Source organism: Solanum tuberosum, unplaced genomic scaffold (assembly GCF_000226075.1).
Source record: "Solanum tuberosum cultivar DM 1-3 516 R44 unplaced genomic scaffold, SolTub_3.0 scf00154, whole genome shotgun sequence".
Lineage (NCBI taxonomy): Eukaryota > Viridiplantae > Streptophyta > Magnoliopsida > Solanales > Solanaceae > Solanum > Solanum tuberosum.
The window spans coordinates 740405-767645 of record NW_006239079.1 but is presented as its reverse complement, the minus strand read 5'-3'; the positions used below and the strand labels follow the sequence as shown (position 1 = coordinate 767645).

At 32.9% G+C, this 27241-nt stretch overlaps 3 protein-coding genes across 3 annotated transcripts in view; 2 read left to right on the top strand and 1 right to left on the bottom strand.

Moving 5' to 3' along the window:
• Window positions 1-11425: 11425 nt before the first annotated feature.
• LOC102598639 (leucine-rich repeat receptor protein kinase EMS1) lies at window positions 11426-15608 on the top strand. Its single transcript, XM_006353336.2, has one exon. The coding sequence runs from the start codon at window positions 11678-11680 to the stop codon at window positions 15494-15496; it is 3819 nt and encodes a 1272-aa protein (XP_006353398.1). The 5' UTR covers window positions 11426-11677; the 3' UTR covers window positions 15497-15608.
• A 3538-nt stretch (window positions 15609-19146) lies between these two features.
• On the top strand, window positions 19147-20529 carry LOC102598299 (uncharacterized). The gene has a single exon (XM_006353335.1). It carries the CDS (start codon window positions 19147-19149, stop codon window positions 20527-20529), a length of 1383 nt encoding a protein of 460 aa, XP_006353397.1.
• A 5815-nt stretch (window positions 20530-26344) lies between these two features.
• The window catches only part of LOC102597973 (heat stress transcription factor B-2a-like), a 2434-nt gene continuing 1537 nt past the window's right edge, over window positions 26345-27241 (bottom strand). Inside the window, exon 4 of the mRNA XM_015311268.1 lies at window positions 26345-27240. Coding sequence (XP_015166754.1) covers window positions 26674-27240 — 567 coding nt within the window. The 3' untranslated portion in view covers window positions 26345-26673. The remainder of the gene's footprint in view (window position 27241) is intronic.

The following is a 27241-nucleotide window of genomic DNA, read 5'->3' as shown; positions in this document are numbered from 1 at the left end:
TAGTGTGGTATGAGGGATTGTATGCTTGGACATATCCCTCGATGAGTATCTGATATTTAAAGATCAAATTTGTTATAACTTAAGCTCATGTGAATTTATGTTGTGGGATGGAGATGTTGTCAAGAACTGTGATTGTTTGGGTATTATGAGTGCGTGTTGGTTGGTTCAAGTTCACTTCTAATTGTAGCGAGTATTGATTTAGAATGTTATCATGCTTATGTGAGAAAGGATTAGTCCTGATAATTGTGTCAAGATCCTTGATAACATGTGGTAGACGTGTGTACGATCAACTTTGGTGGTTGTTGGGAATCGTTTTATTGATTAGCTTAGTTTACATACAATAATATTTTTCACTCGAGTGTTGAGATGACTTCATTGAGGCATTGTAAGGGAGGATGTGTAGGTATTCAATTGGCTGGTTTGAGGTAGGAGATGTGAAACCCTTAGGGGGTAATGAGATTCGTTAAGAAGGGTATGCGAGACAAGTATCCCCAGTAATTCGACGATTCAGATACTATTTTACCCTTACTTTAGCCGGTCATTCCTAGTTGATCACTTGGGGACGAGTGATGGGTAAATTGGTATCTATTGTAACGACCTGATTCCGTCGTTAGGAAAAAGCAAATGGGAAAAGAATTCGGGCCAGAAAACTTTTGAGTAGTAACTTGGAATTTCCTAGCCTAGTCCAGATTTGGACGAAATTGGAGTCAGGTGAGTCTAGAGAAATTTAGTAACAATTGGGTGATCTAATTATGATTTTGATCACATGAGTAGATAACTAAGATGTTAAGGAACCCGTACGACTTTACGGAAGTGAATTCGGGTGAGTAGAACTCTCGAAACTAATCTTAGCGTGATTAGGTATTTTCTGAGTGTCATGGGATGAAGGTGTGTTGTGAAATAGGAGTTTGGAATTCTTAAATTTGCTCACTGGTTCCGTGCAAGCCGCTGGGGCAGGATTTCTGCCGCCAGGGCGGGGACGTTGTAGCGGGGAGAGGACCGTTGTGGCGGGTCCGACGCGACTTAAGCTCGTAAATAAACCTCAAAACGTCTTTATTATGCACTTTTCGACTTTGAGAGCTAATGAACGACCCCAGACGAGTTCTTGATCGTTTTTCACCATTCTTGAGGCTAAAGGTAAGGTTTTAACTCTCTGAATCCGTTTTTCGATCCATAAAACGAAGTTTCTTGGGTAATTATCATTGGGGAAAGGTTTTGATCTGAACTTAATAGTGGAAAAAGCCCTAATTTGGGTATTGAGATCTTGGGTTGGCCTAGGGTTGATAATGTTGATTATAATCCGGGTAATTAAGCCTCGTTTATTGATCCTTGCATTAATTGTATGTTTTTAGATCACGAACAAGCGGGAAGAATCCGAAAATGGAAGATTCAAGTGCCTTAGGGGATTAAAACTTGGATTCGAGGTAGGTGAAGGTTGTGATTTCATGTTAATTTGATAGATGTTTGTAATTGCTCAATATGATGCACGTATGTATGTGAATGTTGCATTATTGATCACCCTAATCGTACATGAGGATAATTGAATAATTATATGCCATGAATCACCTCTTGTTGTATGATTGTGAGAATATACATTGTGATTGTGATTGTGGTTTGTTGAATGGATCGGGTGTTACGTTTCGACACACTAACTTGGATCGGTTGCCACGTTCCGGCATAAATATGGGATCGGTTGCCACATTTCAGCATAATTATGGGATCGGTTGCCATGTTCTAGTATAAACATTGGATCGGGTACCACGAACCGGTATGCTAACTGTTTGGGTGTGGGTTCCATGAGATGATCATTGAATTGTGTTGTGTATCTACTTGTGATGATTACGTTCATATCTAATGATGATTGATATTGGAAGATTGTATGTTGCACTAAATTGATAACCAATGTGTGTTATTGAGAATGTGGAATGCTACTTTGATTTTGAAAAGATGACTAATATTGTATATGTTCGATATATGTTTGTTTTATAATGTTGTGGTTACTTGCTTGTGTTTCACTTATTGAGATAGCCGCGTGATCCTACCAGTACACTGTGATTGTGTACTGATACTGCTCTTGCTTGTTCTTTGTTGAGTACAGGGCATCTTCAGGCGGCTATTGATAGACCTCAGCTAGGTGACTATTGAGCGTGACCGGATTCAAGGGTAAGCCAGTTCTTTCAGGCTTCCATGGATCTTTCTTGTTTAAGTCCACTCTTTTCGAACTCAGACTATTTGTAAAGGGTGTTTGTTTAGTTTCGAGGTTGTACCCCTTGTTCTTAGACTTGTCATTAATAGAGTTTTGGTACAATGACTTTTAGGTTCTAAGGGTTAAGACTTCTGCATTAGTTTTGGTTAAGTTATTTGTTTAAACCTTTGGAGTTTATGGGAACTCCGTATTTTTAATGTCATTTAAACCTACTTCCGTACCCTTTAATATCTTAATTTTTAGTTAAGTTGTAGTAATGGTTCTCCCACCGGAGGGTTAGTGTGAGTGTCAATCACTACAGTCTAGGTCGTGACAGTAAGAAAAATATTTTACATTTTATTTTATAAAAGAAATATTATTTTTTTGGATAATAATTTTTAAATTTTAACTAATACTAATACTAATAATTTATTTATTTTTGTCAAGGTTGAATGTTTTGTCCATGTGAAGTGTGATGTGATAATTTTTTAAAATAAAAGAGAGTGTATTACACACCAAGATGAGAGTGGTATAAAAGAGAGATGTGTGTTTCTCAAACTAAAAAGTGATAGTTTAGGTATGAAACTCACACTCTCAATAGTTTAGGTATGAAACTAAAAAAAAAGGGTATAGTTTAGGCGTGTTTTTGACACTTATCTCAATAAAATAAGATAGAGAAGAGAGTGGGGATTCATAAATGAAATGACGGGTAGTCATGAGATGGTCAAGAGGTGAGGGTTGGATGAAGTTGGGTGAAGAGGGAGAAACTTTATCTATACATTTTAATTTTATAATAATTGAAAAAAATGTTAATTAACTCTCCTTGAACAAGAGTTGCCTGCCGCTAGTGTCTAGATCTAGTATTGCCAAATATTTGTTGGAATGGTTAGTTGTTTAGTTATTATACAAAAAATTGGTGTACTAGAATGACCACTTGTTTAATCGCAGGAGGGATATAATATTTTGATTATTAGAATAATTAGTTATATAAGAAGAGTCTATTACCAATTATAAATTCAAGTAGCTATTTGTTGAGTACATATTTTGGAGTGTATTTTAAATTTATTTTACCATTTGGAATCCTCATAGGAAACTCATATAACATTTTTATGTAATAGCTCACAGATTATTCATGAGATATAAATTGTACTAGACAAATCTGGTGCGACGAGTTTGAGTAAAAAGACGTTGGTAGAATCAATAATCTTTTTCATGAAATACCACATGTTGCACCAACTCAACCACATCTACGAATATTTTAATATTTTCGCTGCCACATCTTTGTTAAAAAAATACTACTTTAACACTTTTGGTATGCCAAGAGATATAGCATAACACATCTTTGTTAAAAAAAATACTACTATTGTGATGCTCTAACCGTACATGGACCTGAGTTGTACCTGGTAATGTTGCTCATATTATTAATAGTGATGCATATCCGCTTAGTTCTGGAGAGATAAGTTTGGAGGTAGAGTTCATTAGTCCATCAAATAAATCTTGTCGGGAACGTTTTTGAGAATCCGTAACCCTCCCCACTAAGCGAATGTAATGCAAATAATGCTCGTTACGAGAGGTAGATCACACGCAAGACGTACCTAGGATTAGAATATAAATATATCTCTTTCGATCCCCCCACTTGTATGCCATTTGATTTTGTGATATCATTCTCATAGTTGTAACTTTAGGCTAGATGTGTCAAATGAGTGAGCCAAATTGAGCTGAGTTGATAAATGAATGAGTTATTGACCTGCCCAAAAGCTACTTGGATTGAAATGACCTAAAATGTGAGTCATAACTTAACCTGTCCAATTATTAATAGTCTAAAATGAATTGGACTAATAAATGAATCGATTTTGACACGTCCAGATTTGGCGGATTGAACTTGATTTTGACACCCCTACTTCAAGCTAACAAGCTCACCAATTACTGATTTTCGAGCGATGTTGTTCGCCAATCACGCCGGGATTCAATTGTTAATCCCACAAAATTTTCTATGAATATACAACGATATACATGATATATACATACAGAAAAGATATACATAAATTGACCAAAGGATATACACTACTTCAAAAACTCATTTCCCAATTTTCACACATCCTTTTATACACCATCACCAAGAAAACTCCATAACCACCAACCAAATACTGCAAATCCAAAAACAAATGTCACATTTATATGTCTGATATATTATTTCATTTTAAACTGATGCATACAATAAATTGGCTTAACTCCCTATTTATAAAAAGGATCATAAGTTGCTTGCAAGCCATTTTGTAAGTTACTTTAGGAAGTTGCATGTAAAACTATTTATAAGTACTTACAACCTTTTTTAAAAAGTTATATAAAATTACTTGTTACTTTTAAAAAAAAAATCAAGTTGCAAAGCTATTTGTAAGCATCTTCGAGATATAGTGATAGTAGTAAATGCAGGGACATTCACAATTAAGTGTTGTAGGCGGGTTGTTCACGGTTGGAATAAAAATTGATTCAAAGTGAAAAATTAAATTAAATAAATCGATTTTACTTGGGTATGGTTTGATTTTAGATTTTTAAAAATTGATAGTTTTTTGTTTAAAAAAATGAAGAAACAACCGAACCAAACAGACAAATTATATACATATATTTTATTCTTGTACGTACATTATATATTATTTTTATAAATAATTTTAAATATCTTATAAATGTTTTCATCAAAATTTATCTATAATTTATTAAAGCCAAAAAAGCTCAAGATAAGAACATTTATCTTATTGATTTCATGTATATGAGTGTTTATGACAGTTCTTGATGGGATTAAGAATGTCTCTTCCTTCCTGGCCAAAATAGTGAATTTTGAACCTTTATTCACAGAAAATTCAGTGATCGAAAGTTCTTTAATGTGAGTCGTTCTAGCTATTTTTTGTTTTGAATGAATTGTTGTCTTTTTTTCCCTTCTGAATGAATCATTTCTTTTATTTTTTGTGTATGGTTAATAACTGAATAACAAAATCAAAACGAAACCGATAACAATCAAATCGATAAATGTATATTATATTTGGTTTGATTTCATTTCAATAATCTAAAAAACGATTAAATTGATTTGATTTTGATTTTGACCAATAACTGATCCAAATCGACCTGATCGTTTTTTTCCTTCGATTTATTTTCCTTCCTCTTTCTAATCAAAGTTCAACAATATCATAAAGAAGTAGAGAGAGGCAAAACGTGTCCATATTGCTCAAATTTCAGCCCCCCCTCGTCCAAGTCGTTCCCTATATATAGCTAGCTTTTTAAGTCTAAAAATGTTTAGGTTTTGGCTTTAATACCTAACATGGCATGAAATTAAATGAAAAAATGAGTCAAATAAGAGAGTTTAATTTATGTTATCCAGTTGTATTTTGTAGAGTAACGTTAATGCCAATTATGTATAGTTATTGAATGTAGAAATTAAGAACAACAAATGAATTGATAATACAGATCACCAGCAAATTTATAATATGGATGTCTTAATTAGAGCCATAAATGGTCAAGTACTTGAGGTAAAAACTGAAATGTACATTGGAATAACTTATTTTTAAACCAAAACGAACCCTAATTATTACCATGGAGTAAAAGTAGCTAATTTGAGCAAATTTAATCATTTGCCCCAAATATAATTCCAGTAATATAACTTACTATCAAATGTAGCCAAATTGAGTGACCGTGGCATATTTTTCTATTTAATTTATGGGAAAAGGGCATGATATACCCCTCAACTTTATCATTTGGAGTGGATATCTCCCTCGTTATGAAAATGACTTATATATACCCTTAGCGTTATACAAACGGCTCACATATACCCCTACTGTTACTAAATGAGCTCACATATACCCTTCATTTAATAGAAGTGAAAAATTAGTTTTAAATTTATATTTTTGACTTTTAATTTTAAAAAAATAAGGAGTATATATGATTCTTCTAACAAAGTTCAAGGTATATTTTAATCTTTTTCATACATAAATTATTTTTTGACTTCTTTGATTATCATTATTTGAGTTTCTTATTCTTATTTTATTTCTTTCTTTCATTCCTTAGTGTAAAGGAAAAAAAAATTGAAACTATTTTTTTATGGCTATATTATAATTTAAAACTATTTTTTTTGGCTATATTGTAATTTAGTTTTTGTATTTGAAGAAAAAAAATGGGTCAACTATAATAAATTTTACAAGAATATTAGTGAAACATAAATAAATTAGTCATTGAAACAAAAAAATGTTTGAGGAGGATTAAATATATCCATATGGGATTATATTTTTTTAAAAAAGAAATTTTAAAAGTAAACTAAAAATATTTTTTTCACTCCCGTTAGAGGAAAAAGGTATATGTGAGTCATTTGTATATAAGTAGCGGTATATATAAGTCACTTTAATAACGAGGGGTATATTAGCTCTAAATGACATAATTGAGAGGTATATCAGACCCTTTTCCCTTAAATTATTTATAATTAAATGGAAGGTGATGATAAAAACCTTATACATGATCATATTAATATTTAAATTATCTTATAAGTATAAATCAAATTAGTAATCTTTGTGAAATATTAGTAAGTGTAATCAACATTTGATATCCTTAAAAGAGTCGTAAATCTAAAAAAAAAAAAACTTCCATCCATCAATCACAAATGAGCCAAAACCCAACACCAAAGTGAGAAGAATCTCTGCTCCTCACTGAAAAGATATCAAATTTACATTGAAAGTTGTAACACTCTAATATCCAGAGAATCTACACTATCTTTTGCTTTCTCGGACTTAAATTTACGTGACATTATTTGATATTCCTAAAGTCAGAAGAGAAAGGAAAACTTTAAAATTTGTAATTTTGTATTTAATTAGAAATTTCGAGTTTAAATTCTGAATATGGAGGCCCAGCAGTGGCTTGGGCTTTGGACTTTTATATTTGAGGTCTCAAGTTCGAAATCTTTGCCGGCGACGGCAAAGGGTTTGCCTTCTGGGTCAAGCTCGTCGCACTGGGATTGCCTAGTGCGGGTTACTTTTCTTATGTGGTTTGTGAGCTATTACATAGGTTTGAGAATTCTATCCCGTGCACATTCATAGGGTAGCAGCTGCGGATTTTCCTTGTTATAAAAAAATCATGTTAGAACTGTCACCCCCAAAATAGATTTTGTCATGCATAATTCGAATCTAATTGAAGCTCTGCACAATAGATAGTTTTATTTTTTTTTTAAATAATTTTTTTATCAAAATTCTTTTTCTAAAAAAGTTGGATTTGTTGATATTAAATAGATCATTGAAACGTAAGAGGGAGAGAAACAAAGGAAGTTAGCCAGCTTTAATTTGTTCAGAGCAAAAGTCATATTTCTATAGCTTCTATTTTTGGCATTTATGTATTGCAAATTGCATCTTATCCTTCTTTTTTGATATATAAACGTACAAGTCTCACATAACCTTTTTTTTTATGTGGTCGTATTTAATGCAATATTTGATGTGTTTAAGCAAGTTTTGTCATCATATTTACTGTTCATTATTTACGTAGCTAGGCTCCTACCCCTCCACCAACAAGATTTATTGTTGGAACATAAAGTTTCCTTCACTTCAATCAGATTTGTGTTACAAAACACTTTTCTTAACTTAATACATAGTTACATGTATTGATCGGTTCAATTTGATTTTATGTCTTTATAGTTTGATTTGTGAACATGTTAAATTGATAATCAAATCAATAAGAACATGCTTATTATTGCTTTTTGGTTAATCAATTTGATATAATCGATAAGTAAATTCTCATATAATTATATATATAAAATGTTATAAAAATATAAATACTAAAAAGAATAAAATTAGTTCAACACAAATTTTTACATTGATCATATCTTTGTTTACGACATATAATTGTTCGAATTTCTTTTAAAAAGTAATGCAATAAATTGAGGAAACAACAAATAATTGTGTGTGTTTGTCACAATCAAATCTAATTGAGAAGAGAGAATGTATACTTAGTTTATGTCGAAAAGAGAGAAGGTGCCGGAATAGAGAGGAAGTAATGCTAGTTTTTGTTGCCTACGGCCAAAAGTAATGCTAAAATTTAGAAAATAGGATTGGTAAAATGTTAAAGTTGTTAGTAAAATAATAATTTTTAACATACATCTTATTGGATTATCGATTTAACCACTAACAAAAAATCATAAAATTGGAAACCGAACCGACAACCCAGTAAAAAATTTACAAAATTGTTTAAAAATCATTAACCCAACAACCTAATATCAATAGTATTTTTTCGGTTTGATTTTATCAGTTAAATCAATATTTGCACACCCTTATCACATCGATCCCTTAAATTTATCAGAATATTTAAACTAAGTGTCGTTGTAATTGAAAATTTCAACTTCTAATAAAGTCTCTTAATTAAATACTTTTAATTTAAATTTTGGAGAAAAAAATGGAATTATGCACGTTTTCACCCGTCTATTTGATGTATAAGTTAATTAACCATATAAACATATTATCTTCTTTAATTATACGTATCAATCTCAAAGTAAAAAAAATTCTAGATCATACACATTATTGAACTAAATGTGTATAATTAAAAAAAAAAACTTATTTTATGTGGTTGACTTAACTGTCTAAAAGTAAAAATAAAAAATAAAAATTTAAACAAAAAATATATAATTGAACATTTTATTAGAAGTTGAAGGTGTTTAATTTGAGTATTTAAATGAAATATCCTACCACATTTAATAAGTTATTTATATAATAAACCTTTTTTTAATATAAATTTTTACTATAAATTAAAATAAATTGAGAATCCATTTGTTTGTCTCCCGAGTGATGATGTTTTTTGGTACGAAAGGGTAAAATCCATTTGTTTGTTTCCGCAGGAGAAACAGTGCTAAGCCTCTTCCCCTCTGACCAACCGTCCCATCATTAACTTCCTTTTCCTCAAATGTTACATGTCATTTTACAAACAAATGCACAATGACCACTATATCCTTCCCAACATTTTCCAAAAAACAAATAATAGTACTACACGAACCTGAGTTGTGATAAAGTGATTGAGATTGTTTCATCCTTAACTAGAGATTTCAAATTGAGTCCTAGATATGGAGAAAATCATGTTGGGAGCATCACCTTCAAATGAACCCTGTAGTCAGTGGCGTAGCTATATTATTATCAGAGTGTCTAATTGGACACCATTTGTCGAAAAATAATATCGTATATATAAGTAAATCAATACATTAAGTGATTAAATAACATATGTTGAACACTCTTGACAGAACAAGGTGTTGTAGCATAGTAATTTTAGACGTTTTGAACAAGGGTGCTTATGTGTTTAAATCTCATTTGCAACACTTTTTATGGACATCCTTAGTGAAATTCTGACTTTGTCACTAATATAATGCGTGATCCAAATTTAATTAAAATTTCAATATAACACTAATTTGAAGAAAGAAAATGATACTACTACTAAAATTCGTTGAATTATATTTAATATATATTCTTTTCCATATTATAGTAAAGTAGGGGTACGCATCGGTCGGTTCGGTTCGGTTCGGTTTTATGTGTTATTGATTTGGTTTATCGGTTTTTGGTTTGTAAATACGTCAAACCGATAACCAAACCAATAACATATTTCTTATTGGTTTTTGGTTAATCGGTTTATGGTACTTAACGGTTCGATTTTCGGTTTAACCAATAAGAAAATACTCATATATATTAATATACACGATAAGAAAATTTTCATATAAACCATATGATTTTTTCAGCATTTAGCATGAAAGCAATAATCATAAAAGTAACAATCATTTTTCTTGCAAGTTTAGACACTAGACACATTCAAAGAAAAAAATGTGAAAGTAACTAGAGGCGAATCTAGAATTTTTCGAACATGGGTGCACCAAGTAAAATGTATTGAAGTGAGAATTGATCCTTAATCCTCAAGGTCAAAAACTCAACATTTAACCATGTGGACCATTTAGACTTCTTGTAGTACGGGTGCAAGAATATAATATTATACAAAATCTTAAAAAATATACATATAAAATATCTAATTTTACGAAGAGACCACGGGTGCGGGTGCCCTATTTTTTGGCTGTAAATTCGCCACTGAAAGTAACAATCGTTTTTCAGCAAGTCTAGGCAATTGGCACATTCAAGTTAGAAGTGTGCCTGCAATTACATAATGAAACAATAATTAGGGTTTTAAGTAATACTGAGATTAAAGTAATAGGGTTTGTAAAATGTTATATAATTAGGGTTTACTGGTCTAGGGATAAATTAGTAAATTTAGTATAGTCTTATTGGGTTATCGATTTAACCATTATCAAAAATCATAAAATCAAAAATCAAATCAATAACCAATAAAAAATTTGCGAAACCGTTTAAAAACCGTTAGCCCAATAACCCAATACCGATAAACCAATAGTGTATTTTCAATTCAATTTATTAGTTAAATCGGTTTTTGCACATCCCTGTAGTAAAGTGACAAACTTGACCAAATAAGGTTCCTTGTATCCCTAAGTACAAATGAAATCTTTTTTTGATTTAAGAGTAATTTCAGATGTGCTTTTGTCCTCACATAATGATTAAATGACTCTTTAAATGAGAGTTTAGCCACATGTATTACCAAAGTAGTTTAACTACCCCTACAAGTAACCTCAATTATTACTATCAAACGTGTCAAACATCAAATAAATACCCTTTGTTCACTTTTATTTACTAAAATATATTTTCTTATATCCTTAACATCAACTACTAATTTTTTAATATTATATTCCAATTTTTAAAAAATACTACTCCTTCTGTCCCAAAATAAAGGGAAGGGAGGGGGGCCTCTTGATTTTCTTTTTCCAATTAGTAGGGGTATTTTAGGGATAACACATGTGTAGATACTCCCAAAACTGGGGATCTTAAAATATGTCTCATAAAAACAGAGATCTTAATGTGTGACAAATTCCAAAAGCAACAATCCTTTCGTATTCATTTGTTGGTAGTGAAATAGTTCCCCCCGTGGCTTTCTTATAAGTAGGGGCCAAGGACCCCCACTCACTCACACAGTACAATATAAAATCATTTTTGTTAGCGAGTATTTTAATTTATATAAATTTAAATTTAATCGATTTTTAATATAAATATGAGTTAGGAATTTTTTATTATAACCTCAATAAACCTGTGCGCCAACTCAAGACCCTTTGAAGACTGCACTTTCTTTATAATCTGCACTTTCATTTTCTTGTTTCTCACAATCACATTATACCAAGAATATATTTTTTGGGGATTAACAAAAAAAAAAAAAATCTTCTTCAAGAATTTGGTATTCCACCATGGAATTGAATCATCGTTTGTTCTTCTCTCCTCTCTTCATGTTCCCAACATCTGTATTTTTCAACTTCTATTCTCTTTCTTCTTAATGCTTCTAACTTTCAACATCTTTAGTGCCATTCTTTAATGGACTAATGTACACAGCTTTCTCATATCTACCACACTTGTTCATTTATCTTCTGTTCCTTTTTTTGTAATGGCTACTGGGTTTTCTTCTACTACTGCCATTGTTGTCTTTCTTCTCTGTTTCTGTGTTTCTAATGTTGTTTTACAAAGAACAGAGGAGGACCCAGAAAGACAAATCTTGTTTTCTTTCAGGAGTTCTCTTGAAAATCCTTATGTTTTGTCTACATGGACCCCCACAATTTCACATTGCAAATGGGATGGTGTTTTCTGCCAAAATGGTCAAGTTGTTTCCCTTATTCTTTCTTCTTTGTCACTCAAAGGGCCTATTTCACCCCACATTGCTTCATTGAAGAGTTTAAGAGTGTTGGATTTGAGTAATAACCAGTTGTCTGGTGAGTTACCAATTCATCTCAGTGAACTTTCTCTTTTAGAAACAATTAAACTTGGTTCTAACTGTTTTACTGGAGAAATATCGCCGGAGTTTGGACGGTTGACGGAGATGAAGTTACTTGACCTTTCAGGCAATGCACTGACTGGAAAAATTCCAGCCCAACTTGGTCAGCTTACTAAGCTACAAGTTTTGGCACTTGGAAATAACCTTCTTTCTGGTTCTTTATCTGCAACACTTTTTACAAAGCTTCAATCTTTAACTTCTTTTGATGTTTCTAATAACACCCTTTCTGGTATTATTCCACCTGAAATTGGGGGATTGAGAAGCCTTACTGATCTTTACATTGGGGAAAACAGATTCTCTGGCCATTTGCCAGCAGAAATTGGTGAACTTTCAAGACTCGAGATTTTCTTGGCTCCTTCATGTTTACTTGAAGGTCCATTGCCTGAATCCATCTCAAAGTTGAAATCTTTGAAAAGATTTGACCTTTCTTATAACCCATTGAAGTGTTCAATCCCAAAAGCTATAGGTAGTCTTGAGAATTTGACTATACTGAACCTTGCTTACTCTGAGATCAATGGTTCAATACCTTCTGAGCTTGGAAAGTGTAGAAACTTGATGTCAGTAATGCTTTCTTTCAACTCACTCTCTGGGTCTTTGCCTGAAGAACTTGCAGAGTTGCCTGTGCTATCTTTTTCTGCAGAAAACAATCAGCTTTCTGGTGCATTGCCTTATTGGCTTGGAAGATGGACTCAGATGGATGCATTGTTGCTTTCGAGTAACCGGTTTTCTGGGAAAATTCCGGCTGAGATTGGGAATTGTTCTATGTTGAGTCATATTAGTTTGAGCAATAACTTACTGACTGGTCCAATACCTAAGGAGCTTTGCAATGCCGTGGCACTCGCGGATATTGAGCTTGGCAATAACTTTCTCACAGGCACCATTGATGACACATTTGTCAAGTGTGGCAATCTGAGTCAGTTGGGATTAATGGATAATAGTATTGCTGGGATGATTCCGGAGTATCTATCACAGCTTCCTTTGGTGGTTCTTGATTTGGATTCCAACAATTTGACAGGTCCAATTCCGGTGAGTCTCTGGAATTCGACTTATATGTTGGCGTTTTCTGCTGCGAATAACCGGTTATGGGGTACTCTACCGGTGGAGATTGGCAATGCTGTGTCATTGCAGAGTCTTGTTCTTAGTAACAATCAGATAACTGGTGTCATTCCTAAGGAGATTGGTAATTTAACCTCTCTTTCAGTGTTGAACTTGAATTCCAATCTTCTTGAGGGTTACATTCCTGATGAGTTGGGTGATTGTGTCTCTCTTACAACATTGGATCTTGGGAATAACAGGCTGCGTGGGTCGATACCGGAGACACTGGGGCATCTGCCTCAGTTACAGTGTTTAGTCCTTTCACACAATGATCTTAGTGGTGCTATTCCTTCTAAGATTTCCAAGTATTACCGGCAAGTTAGTATCCCTGATTCGAGTTATGTGCAGCATCATGGAGTTTATGATCTGTCTCACAACAAATTGTCTGGCTCAATACCTGAAGAGCTAGGGAGTTGTGTTGTTATAGTGGATCTTTTGCTCAGCAATAACATGCTATCTGGAGAGATACCACGATCACTCGCCCGCCTGGTGAACCTCACTACGTTAGACTTAACCGGGAATTTGTTAACAGGCACCATTCCAAAGGAATTTGGCAACTCACATAAGCTGCAAGGATTTTATCTGGGGAATAACCAGCTTACAGGATCAATCCCTGAAAGCATTGGCCAAGTAAATAGTTTGGTGAAGCTGAATTTGACAGGGAACATGCTTTCAGGTCCAATACCCTCAAGTTTTGGGAAGTTAAATGGGCTGACTCACTTAGATTTGAGCTCAAATATACTTGACGGTGAACTTCCTCAGTCGCTTTCCAGGATGGTAAACCTTGTTGGCCTTTATGTTCAGCAGAACAGGCTTTCGGGCAGTCTAGATAAGCTATTCTCAAACTCTGCAGCATGGAGACTTGAGATTATTAATTTGGGTACTAACTCCTTCACTGGAGACTTGCCACCATCATTGGGCAACTTGTCGTATTTGACGTTTCTTGATCTCCATGCAAACAGTTTAACTGGTGAAATTCCAGTTGAGCTAGGAAATCTTGTGCAACTTGAGTATTTGGATGTCTCAGGCAACAGTCTCTCTGGCAAAATTCCCGAAACAATATGTGCCCTTCCCAATTTAGATATACTAAATTTTACGGATAACAAACTGAAAGGAGCTATACCGAGGAATGGAATTTGCCAGAATCTTTCAAAAGTCTCAGTGGCTGGGAACAAAGATCTCTGTGGGGGAATCGTGGCTCTAAAATGCCCTGCCAATAGTTTTGTTAAAAGATCATTGTTGTTTAATGTCTGGGGAATCTTATCAGTGGTGGCTGGGACTATAATTATCACTCTTACTATTGTCATTGTGATAAGGATATGGGTTAATAGAAGCAGCAGAAAGAGTGATCCCGAGGATAGCAAACTTGACAGTGATGATCAGCACCTTTATTTCTTAGGCAGCAGCAAGTCGAAAGAGCCTCTTAGCATCAATGTGGCCACGTTTGAGCAGCCTCTTCTCAAGCTGACCTTGGTTGATCTTCTTGAAGCCACCAACAACTTTTGCAAGACTAAAATTGTTGGTGATGGAGGGTTTGGAACTGTCTATAAGGCTACTTTACCTAATGCTAAGACAGTTGCAGTTAAGAAGCTAAACCAAGCAAAAACTCAGGGTCACCGCGAATTTTTAGCTGAAATGGAAACTCTAGGCAAAGTGAAACATCGAAATCTTGTTCCTTTGCTTGGGTACTGTTCTTATGGTGAGGACAAAGTGCTTGTTTATGAGTATATGGTTAATGGGAGCTTGGACCACTGGTTGAGAAACCGTACTGGAACACTTGACGTGCTGGATTGGAGCAAACGACTTAAGATTGCAGTAGGAGCTGCTCGTGGTTTGGCATTTCTTCATCATGGATTCACACCACACATTATTCACAGGGACATTAAGCCAAGTAACATCTTGCTCAACGAAGACTTTGAGGCCAAAGTTGCAGATTTTGGGTTGGCAAGGTTGATCAGCGCCTGTGAGACGCATGTAAGCACTGATATTGCTGGTACATTCGGTTACATTCCTCCCGAGTATGGGCAGACATGGCAGTCTACAACAAAAGGAGATGTTTATTCTTTCGGCGTGATCCTTCTTGAATTGCTGACAGGGAAAGAGCCAACAGGACTCGATTTCAAAGATGTCGAAGGTGGAAACTTGGTTGGTTGGGTACTCCAGAAGATCAAGAAAGGTCATTCAGCTGATGTTCTTGATCCAACAATACTTGATGCAGATTCAAAGCAGATGATGCTTCAGACATTACAGATTGCTACAATATGTCTCTCTGATAATCCGGCTAATCGCCCGTCTATGCTCCATGTCTTCAAGTTCTTGAAAGGAATCAATGGGGAATAAATCATCACTCTGTTATCTCATATGTCTAGTTTTATATTTTAATCTTGTTATTGTTATTAAGCATATGTTAATAATCATTAGTCATTATGTAAAACATAGTCTTTAATCATTATCTCCATTTACCCTTTTCAGAATGAAATCACTGCATTTAGCCTCTAATCAAATATCCATGTTTTTCATGAATGTATCAAATTCACAACCTATGATACATGATTGTCGTTATTTGAGCTGAGGGTCTTTTGAAAACAATATCTTTACTTCCATTATGTTGGTATAAGGTTGTGTACACTTCTAGTTCCTTTCTCGAACCTTACTTACTTGTGGGAACACATTGAATATGTTGTTGATACAATATAGATTAATTAAAATTTTGTAAAAAGTGGTTTTATTTTTGTCTTTAAGAGGTGTTTGACCTATTCATAGTACATGTGGTTATAGGGATTATGATTGTTTATTACTTGTGACAGAAAGTCGAAAACATTAAAAAGAAACGGCGATTATTTAATACTACTATATGTATAGTATCATAGAGATGAGTTTAGAGTGTGGTGTACTGTTTTCTAGTCAACAAAACATAATTGGGGTAGTTGGAGTAACATAGATGAAGAGGCATTTAAGAATATAAAGCAAACAATCAAACAAATTAAAAACATTGAAGTAAGGCTATACAGTCAATTTCACCATGTTGATTCCTTAAATTATTCAAAAGTGAAGAAAATCACTACTAAAAAATCACTATTTTTCTATTGAAAAATGTCCGGTGACTATTTCCATCGTTTTTTCGATTGAATCGGCATTTCATTTATATGAGAGTTTGTTTCTCACTATGCATTTTCCTAGTGAACTGATTCCATAGAAAATGAGTTTAAATGCCATGATTATTGGTCTATGTATGTGTTAGAGTAATCAGTAATGTGGCTGTGTATATTACTTAAGTTGAAAATGTATATAAGTCAAAGAAAGTGGTAAAGGAAAAGTGATAAAGAAGAGGTATTACTAATATTATTGTTGGATAAGTGTGTCTTATCATTCTATACACAAGCTGTGTCCTATTTATAGCTATTGACTGCTCTAGGCCTTAGCCATTTTCTCCTACTCACTATCACAAATTAGCTGTCGTGATTTTAAAAAACAATTATATCAAATTATTTGTCAGTTTTAGAATTTAAACATAGAATTAATTGTTATTTTTTCATTTTATTCTTAACAAAAATGGTTCTTGAGGACTACAAACACCTAAAAAAAAGAAGTAAATATTTAATTAAGAGACTGCCTCTAGTCCATATTAAGTAAATTGTTAAGACTTTTTCCATAGTTCAAAATAAGTGAACTATTCAAAGTTAGAGAAATTTTGTGACTTTTCTATATTTACCCTTCATTTAATGAGATTCTTAACTACTTTACATTTTTTAGTATAATATATAGTTTGAGGATAATTATAAGAGTAATAGTATGTCTTTAAATATTTTTCTGAAGGAATATCTCATACCCAAATAATTCACTTAATATTTACTAGATAGAGTATATCAAAAGACATCATGAGAGAAAAACAATCAAATTTAATTTACGGGAAAATTATGCGCTTAAGCAAATTTGTACTACTTAATTAGTCATCATAGCTATAGTTTGCAATTGGAGAGAGAAGCTGAGTCGGAATGAGGGAATTGTTTCTATGCTTTTCTCAGATACCACTCGCGACTAACATTAACCATTAATTATGTGCTAACTTCGAGTTTGTATAATTAGCCACGTTTGTATAATTCACCACATTTGTATAATTCGCAACTAACAATTCTTCGTTTGATTTGTATTTGTATATGATGGTTTGTATTTGTATATGACGATGATTTCCTTTGGTTTATTAGTTTTATCACCATATACTTTCAATCTTTTTGTGTATAAATTTTTAAAGTTTGTATAAACTTGTAGTTTTTAGATTTTGTATAATATAATTTATATAATATAATATTTGTATAACTGTTTAAAGTTCATAATTATGTTTGTATTAATTAGTTATTTCGAGTTTTATCATATTTGTATAAATTCCAGACTTTATATTACTCAATTATACAAAAACACGCTAATTATATAAACATACCAGCGAATTATACAAACGAGATGTGAATTATACAAATTATTGTCCTCTCTCGCTCGCCTCTCTCCTCTTCTCCCAATCTCGCTCATCTATCTCCTCCATCTCTCAATCTCGCTCGCCTCTCTCTATCTCGCTCGCCAGATATACAAATACATATGTATACCAGTTACATATTTACAATTATCTAACTGATATACATATACAATTCACCTCTCTCCCTCTCTCGCTCACCACTCTCCTCCCTATAACATGTAGCTACAAATCGTAATTAGCAAACTATAGCTATGGAGCGTGATTAAGCTATTTTTGAGTGGCTATATGTGAAAGTTTCTCTTAATTTACTCCTCCTATTTCATTTAATTTGTAATCATGGGTTGAACTTATGAGTCATATACAAGCCCATATGCTATGCTAATTCTTTGGGCTTGGAAAATACTCCATGAAGGCTAAGTCCATCTTATAAGCTTAAAAATCTACTTTAGCTACCAATAGTGACCAACTTAATTCTAATTGCCAAAATTAATTGTCCTTTGACGTTTGTATTATAGAATAGTTGCCAACAAATCAACAAAAAAAAAAATCTTGTCTGTCAATTTTTCTAAATAGGAATATCTCAGTATAGCAAACAAATTAAAATTCCTATCTACTGAAGCACTAGTTTAGGGAAGCAAATGAAGTTGTGATCAACAAGTTAGCTTCCTTAAGTCACTCCCAAAGTTAGTCTCCATAAATAAATTATGTACACCTTTGAGCCATCTACAAGAATCAATTCTTGGGATTCACGCCGAAAAATCCTATATTGGAGGTAAAATGCTCCCTAACAAAGGTAACTTCGTACCCAGAAAGACTCAAACTTGAGACCTCTGATTAAGGAACCTGAAGAATGAATTCTATTCATACACTACTTATAGGTTTTTTGTTTTTGGGAGATATTCCACCTCTATTAGTACAAGATGGACCTCATTTAATGTTGTGTATATGCCAAGACACATGCAATCACTCTTTATCTTCTTCTTCTTTTTGGTTGTGATTGTATTTAGGACGAATAAATTGATAACTTTTTAAAAAAAATTATGTAGACACATACATGATAAAATGTTCTTATTAAACACTTTTTTAAATTTTGGAAAAACTTATATGCCTGTTCTCAACTGTCAATAATGTAGATAATAGCAAAAAAATTATCACCCCTTTGACTATACACATCAAGGTCAAATTGAACATGGCCCAGCTAGTATGCTTCCAGTTCACGATTTTCCAGCTCTTAACTTCATTTTAACAAATTAACCCCAAAAAGTTAAACAACTTTTTGGGTTCTATCACACTTATATATTTTCATAATCCCTTTCTCCCAAAAAATATTGAACAATTGACAACGAAATTCGTAACTAATTTCAATTTTTTTTTTTTTGGTATTCGAGTAGCATCGTGATTTTCTTGTATATGGATGCTTTTCTCTATAGGATTTTTTTCGAACGATATATACCATCACATATTTTTGAATTGTTTTATGGTACATTTGTTCTGTTTTTTGTTTAATTGTTAGTCATTGAGGATGGGGAATAAGCCTTATAATTTGAATTTTCGAAAATGTAGATTAGTAAGGATTATGAGTTCATTTCAACTTGTGCTAGGAGGGCTTGTTATCTTTGTAAGTCTTTCGACTTTATTTAGCTTCTATTCTGTTGGATTTTTCATGCATAATGAAGATATATGTCGCCATTTCTATGGCGCGTATGATGGTTTTGACATTAGATCATTATCTGCTCGTGTTGATGAAGTTCTTAATAAGATGGAAACTCTACAAGACAAGCTAGAATTGATGGTAAAGCAGATGGACAAAGCTAAAGTTGACGAGTTGTCTAGTAGCAACATTTCGAGATTGGAGTACAAGAGATTGTTAGAAGAAGATGTGATTAGGCCTCTGTCTTCCGCGCAAATTGCCCTTAGGCAAATTAGGTTGCCAAGAGTTGAAGGAATTGGAAGTGTTAAAGAAGATCCTTTGATTAATACGTTTGTGATTGAGGAGATCAGGAAGTATATAACTCCTAAGGTGAATAGAAATGGAAATGTTAATGTCTATGGTACACAGATGATTTATAACACGATAGGTCATGCGTGTGTTTTGATGAAGAAAGAGTTGGAAGAGTATATGGAGTACGAAATTGGATCATATTGTAAAGATGATTGGAATTTGGCTCAGAAGCTAATGTTAAATGGTTGTGATCCTTTGCCTAGGAGGAGATGTTTGGCGAGGGCGTCTAAGCTTTATAAGAAGCCTTATCCTATTGACAAGTCCCTTTGGACAATCCCAGATGGTAGAAATATTCGATGGAGCAATTACAAGTGCAGGAATTTCGAGTGTTTATTGAGAAAGAACACGAAAAAAGGGTTTGAAATGGACAAGGAAAAGGTAAAGTGGGTAACAAACTCCTCTGTTCCTGTGGATTTCTTGATCAAAGATGTTTTGCGAATCAAGGCAGGGGAGATCAGAATTGGGCTTGATTATGGCGTTGGGACGGGGACTTTTGCTGCAAGAATGAGAGAACATAATGTGACAATCATCTCAACTGCCATGAATCTCGAGGCTCCATTCAGCGAGACAATAGCACTAAGGGGTCTCGTGCCATTATACGTGACATTGAACCAACGTCTACCTTTTTTTGATAACACGATGGATTTGATCCATACGATAGGACTAATGGATGGTTGGATTGATCTGCAGCTATTGGATTTCATCCTTTTTGATTGGGATCGCGTTTTAAGACCAGGAGGATTGTTATGGATCGATCGATTCTTCTGTAATAGGAGGGATATTGATGACTTCATGTACATGTTCTTGCAATTCAGATACAAAAAACACAAGTGGGCTATTTCTCCAAAGTCCAAGGATGAAGTTTATCTTTCTGCATTGTTGGAGAAACCTCAAAGATCTTGATGATTATCAGTAAATTATAAGCATTTACATACATCTTTTATTGTGTAAACTCTAAAGGTTCTTTTATGTTCAAATTAAATACTTTGGTCTCCATGCTGGGAAAATGTATATAATTCACATATGTTCAACTCTGAAGTCTAGTATAAAATGTTTAAGAGTTGTGAAATGTGATGGTGTTTGATTAATAAAGGAAATTATACATTATATTAATAGAAACTCGGAGTTATTCGAAACTGCTATTCTTTAGGTATGTATCGAATAAATTTGCTCTTCTTTAATAGTTTGTAACCCACACCAACTAAATATGCAAATCTGATGCAACGAGCTCAATTAATTATAAAATATCACATAATGCACTGTGCACTAACTCAGTCATCCTTATTGGGTAGCATTGTATTGATAGATGCAATTGGAAAGAAATTATAACAACCACTCTATCTCGCTAAATATGCCTACTCTATCTTCTCCCCACTTCACTTGTGAAATTATAATAGGTATCTCATTATATTTGTTGGAAAAAATGTCACAAAGTTTACTACTTTAAATGAACTTGAATTCTTAATCAAAATTATAAATGTTATACTCCTATTGAATAATATTACTCTCTTTATTCTACTTTATTTGATGATATGATATTTGATTGAATACAAAGTTTAAAATAATACGAAGATGCTTTAAAATGAGTTGTTTAAAATAAGTTATAAATATTAATGTAATTAATTATTATATTAATACAAATTAAAAGTTAAAGATGCCATTATTTTATGAACCGAGTAAAAATATATCGCGTAATTAAGTTAAAAAGTGTGCTAATTTTAGGTACAAATTAGTCACCTTACCCAACAAAATTAATGAATCCTGCTAATTACATTTTGTAACAAACATGTCTCCACCTACCACCACTCTTTCCCTTCTAAATTTCATAAAGGGTGACCAGAAAATTTGTTGTTAGTGAGATTCAAACACACGATCACTATTTCATTTCAAGGATTTGAAATCACTAGCGTATAACAACTTATTGTGTTAAGGGTGTCCAAAATATGTTATTTAATCATTTCGTGTATCATTTTATTTATATATATGATATTTTTTTTCCGACGAAAGGTGTCCAATGGACATGACAACCATGTAGCTACGCCACTGATCCCACGTGAGACGTCAGGCATACATGATCTCTTTACACTGTATGATTTTGAGCGAAAATCAATAAGGACAATACTCCTCTATCCAATAATAGTTATCCATTATTGACTTGACATAAGGATTCAAAAGCACTAAATGATACGAGTTATTTTACCAAAACATTTTTATTTAATATAAGTCATTTAATCATTGAAAAATCAATAGTATTTAATAGCAAAGATAAAAATGGATATAAAATAATAAATTATTTATTGATTTTATAAAGTGAACAAATATTATAGAGGATAAGTAAAAATGGACGGAGAGAGCATCAAAAACACTTATCAATCCCAGTATCCATCTCTTTTCAGAAATGGGTCAGTCTCAGAGGTTTTAAATGAATGTATTTGGTTGGATTTTGAGTGAGTTGAATAAAAAATGTATTGCGTTGAATTAGATCATATTAGTATGAATAAAAATGTAAAATATAAATTACGGAAAAGAGTTATATTTATCCTTATATACTTACAAATAGGCCATAATTGTTCTTCGTTATATCTTTTCAATAAATTTGCTTTTTTCATTCATCTATAGAATCATATTTACCTGTGTATTCTAAAGGCGAAATGGTCTGGTGAACCCTTATACTTGTATCAGTTTGTATTCTGAACCCTTCTACTTATACCTTTGTCATCTGGACCCTTAAACTCAATTAAAATAGAGACTTTTAAGACCCCTCCAACCATGTGTGTAGCCCACTCTCCTTTATATAATTGACATGTCATATCCACGTCATATATATTAATGCCACATCATAATTATTTCATAACTATTTTTAAAAATTACTAACCAAAATTATTTAATAAAATGTAAAATAATAACATTTTAATTAATTATTGGCATTTCTAATTCTCCCTATTTCACGACCAAAAGAAAGTCATCGCCGGCGTCGTCGCCATTTTTGCCGGCGAAATCACATATACTTTCTCCCTCACCCATCTTCATCTCCGCCGCACACCATCACTATTTTTCTTTCCTCCTCCAACCTCCACAGTAACAACAACCTAAATCACCGCACAACCAGATCTAGCCACCGCACAACCAGATCTGGCCAAGCTTTTCGTAATCCTCACACCCCAAATTGCTTACAAATACAATTTCACACCAACCTATGCCGTGAAACTCGTCGAAATCTACCCATTATAGTTTCTCCCCTTCCCATTGTTTCATGGCCCAAACCATCGCTGCCATCGCCATTGTTGCCGGCGAAACCACTCATATTCCTTCCTTTACCTGCCTTCATCTCCGCCACACGTCACGACCATTTTCCTTTTCTTCTCCAACCTCACAAAACCAACAACCTAAGCCAACACATCAAATCTAGCCGAAAAATAGATTGTGGAAAAAAAGAAAAAAATGGGTTGGGCAAGGGGTGAATATGGCTGAAATGAGGTGTAATGGATGAAGAAGGAGTTTTTTAAATTAATGGTTTAAAAAATTAATTTTTTTATAATTTTAAGTATTTTTCAAGTAAAAATGCTCCTCACTCGCCTTAATAGGCGTGTAGTTACACACTTTTGCCAACTCAGACGTCTTACTGCCACATAAGCCTGGTCAACGGTCAAAGGGGTTTGTTAAATTGTGTTTTATTGAGTTTAAGGGTCCAGATGACAAAGTTATAAGTAGAAGGGTTCAAAATACAAACGGATACAAGTATATGGGTCCACCAGACCATTTCGCCTATTCTAAAAAAAGATCATACTTATCATTTGTTAAACGTCAACACTAATTTAACTAATGAATGATTAATTAATTAATCATTTTTAACTAAATCATAGTTACCACTTGCCATGTATCATATGCAAAACAAATTAAATAAATGGGTTCACCCTAAATCAATTAACTAAATAATAGTCTTTCAATTAATTATGTGTTTAACTACTATATTATAATAAACAATCTAGCAAATGAACGTAAATATTAAATGGCTAAATAACACATTAATAATAGCTACAGACCTACATACTTTGGAAATAATAATTAAATAAAAGAATAAACAATTAAACACACAAAGAATAAATAATTAACAAATAGTAATAAATAATTAAGAAAATATTACTAATAATTAAGAAAGAGTAATTAAACAAAGAAAAAATAGGCACTGCCATTTATAAAATGAAAACGAAAAAAAAAATGTATTTCCAATGTTAACAAAAAGGACTAAATTTTCGAGAATCGTGACTAACAAGTAAATAAATATTTATATAAGCCTAATATTTCCCTCGTATAGCATACTCAATTAAATTCCATCGATCATAACAATCGTTAAGCCTAATTCATTGTTGAAACTTTATATATAACACACTTAGTGCCGGCAAAATGAGCCCATATTTTGATAATTCGTCTAATTCGTCCATATTTTAATGGGTTAGGTGAGTGACTTTTACATGGGTAAAATATGGATAAAATATGGGTAAACTATGGGTAAAATATGGATTAGCCAAATGGGTTAAGCTTCTAACTTTTATTCACTCAAAATTCATGATGTCACTAAAAAAAATTGTAACTTCTCTTCCATTTTATGTTCTTCTATAGAACTAATTATTTTTCTCTATAATTGAAAAGGTGAAGTCTTTGGCCCTCCCAAAATATATATTTTAAATGTACATTTCTTTTGTTAATTATAATTATGTTTTTATATTTGTTTAATTTTATATTGGATAATAAATAATAGTGTAAAATAAGCAAATCATGTATTAGTATTGACATTGCTTAAGCCTTAAAGTGCATTAAGCATGTTTTAGTCTTAAATGCGACTATTCATTTACTTGGAAATTAAAAATATTGTCCCCATGTTATTACATAAACTTATTTTATATTGAAAAGTTAGGATTTTTATTTTTATTTTTATGATACAATAAAACTAAATGAAGCATTTTCAATATTTTTCATCTAAAAAAGACTAAGATATTTCCTCCATGTTGAATTCCTAAGTAGAGTACTATTTACTCATGAAAATATGGATAAAATATGAGTAAACTAGTATTTTTACCCAATTCATTTGTTACCCAATCCATTTTTTACCCCATATCAAATATGAACGGATTGAATTATTACCCATTTTATGTTGACCCATTTTTGACCCGCCCAAATTTAACCCAATTCGCCCATTTGCCACCACTAAACACACTAAATAAATGATAATAGTAGAATAGTACTATAGGTTACAAAAAATCTTCTTTAAGTTACATGACAGACTTGTATTCCATTCATTTAATAGACAAATTACCAAAAAAAGTCACGAAAGGGACATTCACCATTCACATTCGAATTTATAACAACTAAAATACATTTTTCCTTTCTTCTTTAATAGGCATTTGGCCATGAATTCGAAGTTATAACAACTTATACATTTTTCCTTTTTCCTTTAAAATAGGCATTTGGATATGAGATAAATGATATTCGATATATATTCTCTAGGTTCAATAATAGTAGTTATTCAATTTTAAAAGACGTAATGATCTAATGGACCCTTATACTTGTATGTGTTTGTATTCTAAACTTTTCTACTCTATACTTTGTCAATTCGACCCTAAAACTTATTAAAACATAATATTTGAAAACCCTCTGATCATTGACCAAACCTATGTGACATAAATATTGTTGAGTTAGAAAAATATGTAATACACTCGCTTTCAAGCGCGTAAATACACTATATTACATTTTAAAATATTATTTTTTAATTAAAAAAACTTATTTTTTCATTAACCCTCTCCCACTCCCACCCCACCCTAATTTCTCTTCTTCTTCGGTATTGTTCCCACCCTTAACCCTAAACTTTCTTCTATTTCTTCAATAAAATCACCCACCACACCTTTTCTTTTTTTTTCCTTCAAAATCATCCGTCATACATTCTCTTTTTCTTCTTCTTTAACCCACTCTCCTCTTTGCAACAAATCAAAACCCCACCCTTAATATTTTTTCAGCCCCCATTTTTCTAAATTTTTAGTGTTTTTTTATTTTAAAAGTTGAAACCATTGTTTGTGTTAATTAATTCAAAAAGGAGGTATGATATTGATTAACGTAAAGGGCTGATGGTGAGTATTGAAAAACTTGAAAAATTCATTGATAAGCTTGAGAAACCTTGAAGAACAACAAATGGGTTTGTGAAATTAATTTAAATTTATGATTGGGGCTAGTTGAATTTGTGTTAGTGAACTTGTAGTTGAAATTTCAAGTGAAATAAAGAAGAATTTCATCTATTTGACATGAATTTGATGCTCAAATTGTGAGCATATATGTAGATTGAAGAATGTGACCATTTAAAAATTTCCAGAATTTACAAAAGTTAAATATTCTTTTAAAAAATATTTAATTTCTTATGTGTCATTGAAAAATGAAATGAAATTACACGTGTAAGAGGTTGAATTACACACACTAATCTGATGAGAAAATAGTTTAAAATATAATATTTTAACGAATTTAAAAATTTAGTTGATAAAGTATTGAGTAGCAGGATTCAGAATACAAAATATAAGCATCCATTAGATTATTTCACCACTTCAAAAATCAAATGATAATTTACTCCTTTATACTATTTTACCCTTTTGCGTTACAGCAAGTCCAAGTCTTAAATAAATTCCCTTCTCGTTGGGTTTCAGTTGCTAACATAAAAATTATCTCAAAGAAACTATTTTGATAAACTTTTTTCTTTGCAGTGGCAAAATTACAAAAGGATCAAGGATATAAACGTACTTTCCTTGCACAATTTTCTCAAATTGTTGTCCGCCGTCAGCTCTTTCAAAAGAGAGCAGTGGAAAACGATTCATTTTTTACTGCTACAAAAGTAAAGTACTGTAGTAGTTTGTAACAAAATAAATCAAAAAGGGTCTCAAAGAAGCTTCTTCAAGATTAGTCATAGTCCCCTCTCCACCCCACGTAATTATCACCTCTTTCGATTTTGATCAGCTAATATAATCTCTAATCTAATCTAATTAAGGTTTCATTACATCAACAAAACTATCAATTACAAGTCCTTTGATTTCGTCCACCGCACTGTACCAGCCACGATCTCTCTTCACTCTCACCGTTACTTTCCTGATCAGACGCTTCTGATTTAACATCAGTTGTTCCAGGTTGCTGCAGCTGTAAATCCTGAGCATGATCGGTCCTTTCTTCTTCCCCTTCCCTAACACGCTTCATGCCTATCGAGAAACCGAATAATCTCGCCTCCGGTTCCTCCAGGCTCTCGCCGTCCTCTACCGCCTTCACCTGTGATTCACCTAAGTACTGTTCCGTCCGTAACAGATCCAGTGGCTTCAACCCCGGCGAACTACTCTCCGCCGATTGATTACCGCTGCTGGAAGGCTGTGCGTAATTAGACATCATACCGTATATATTGCCGCAGAGCTTCTTCATACTGTTCAACTCTTTGTTGAGCTGTAAATTCTCCAATCTTAACCGTTCGTTTTCTCCTAAAAGCTCCGCTGTGCTCCCTGCAGATGAGTTTGATGATATAACTTGCTCTTCACAGGAATCCGAGGTAGATACCGTCACCGGAGGTTGAGCAGGCGGAGGTGGTGGCGCCGGC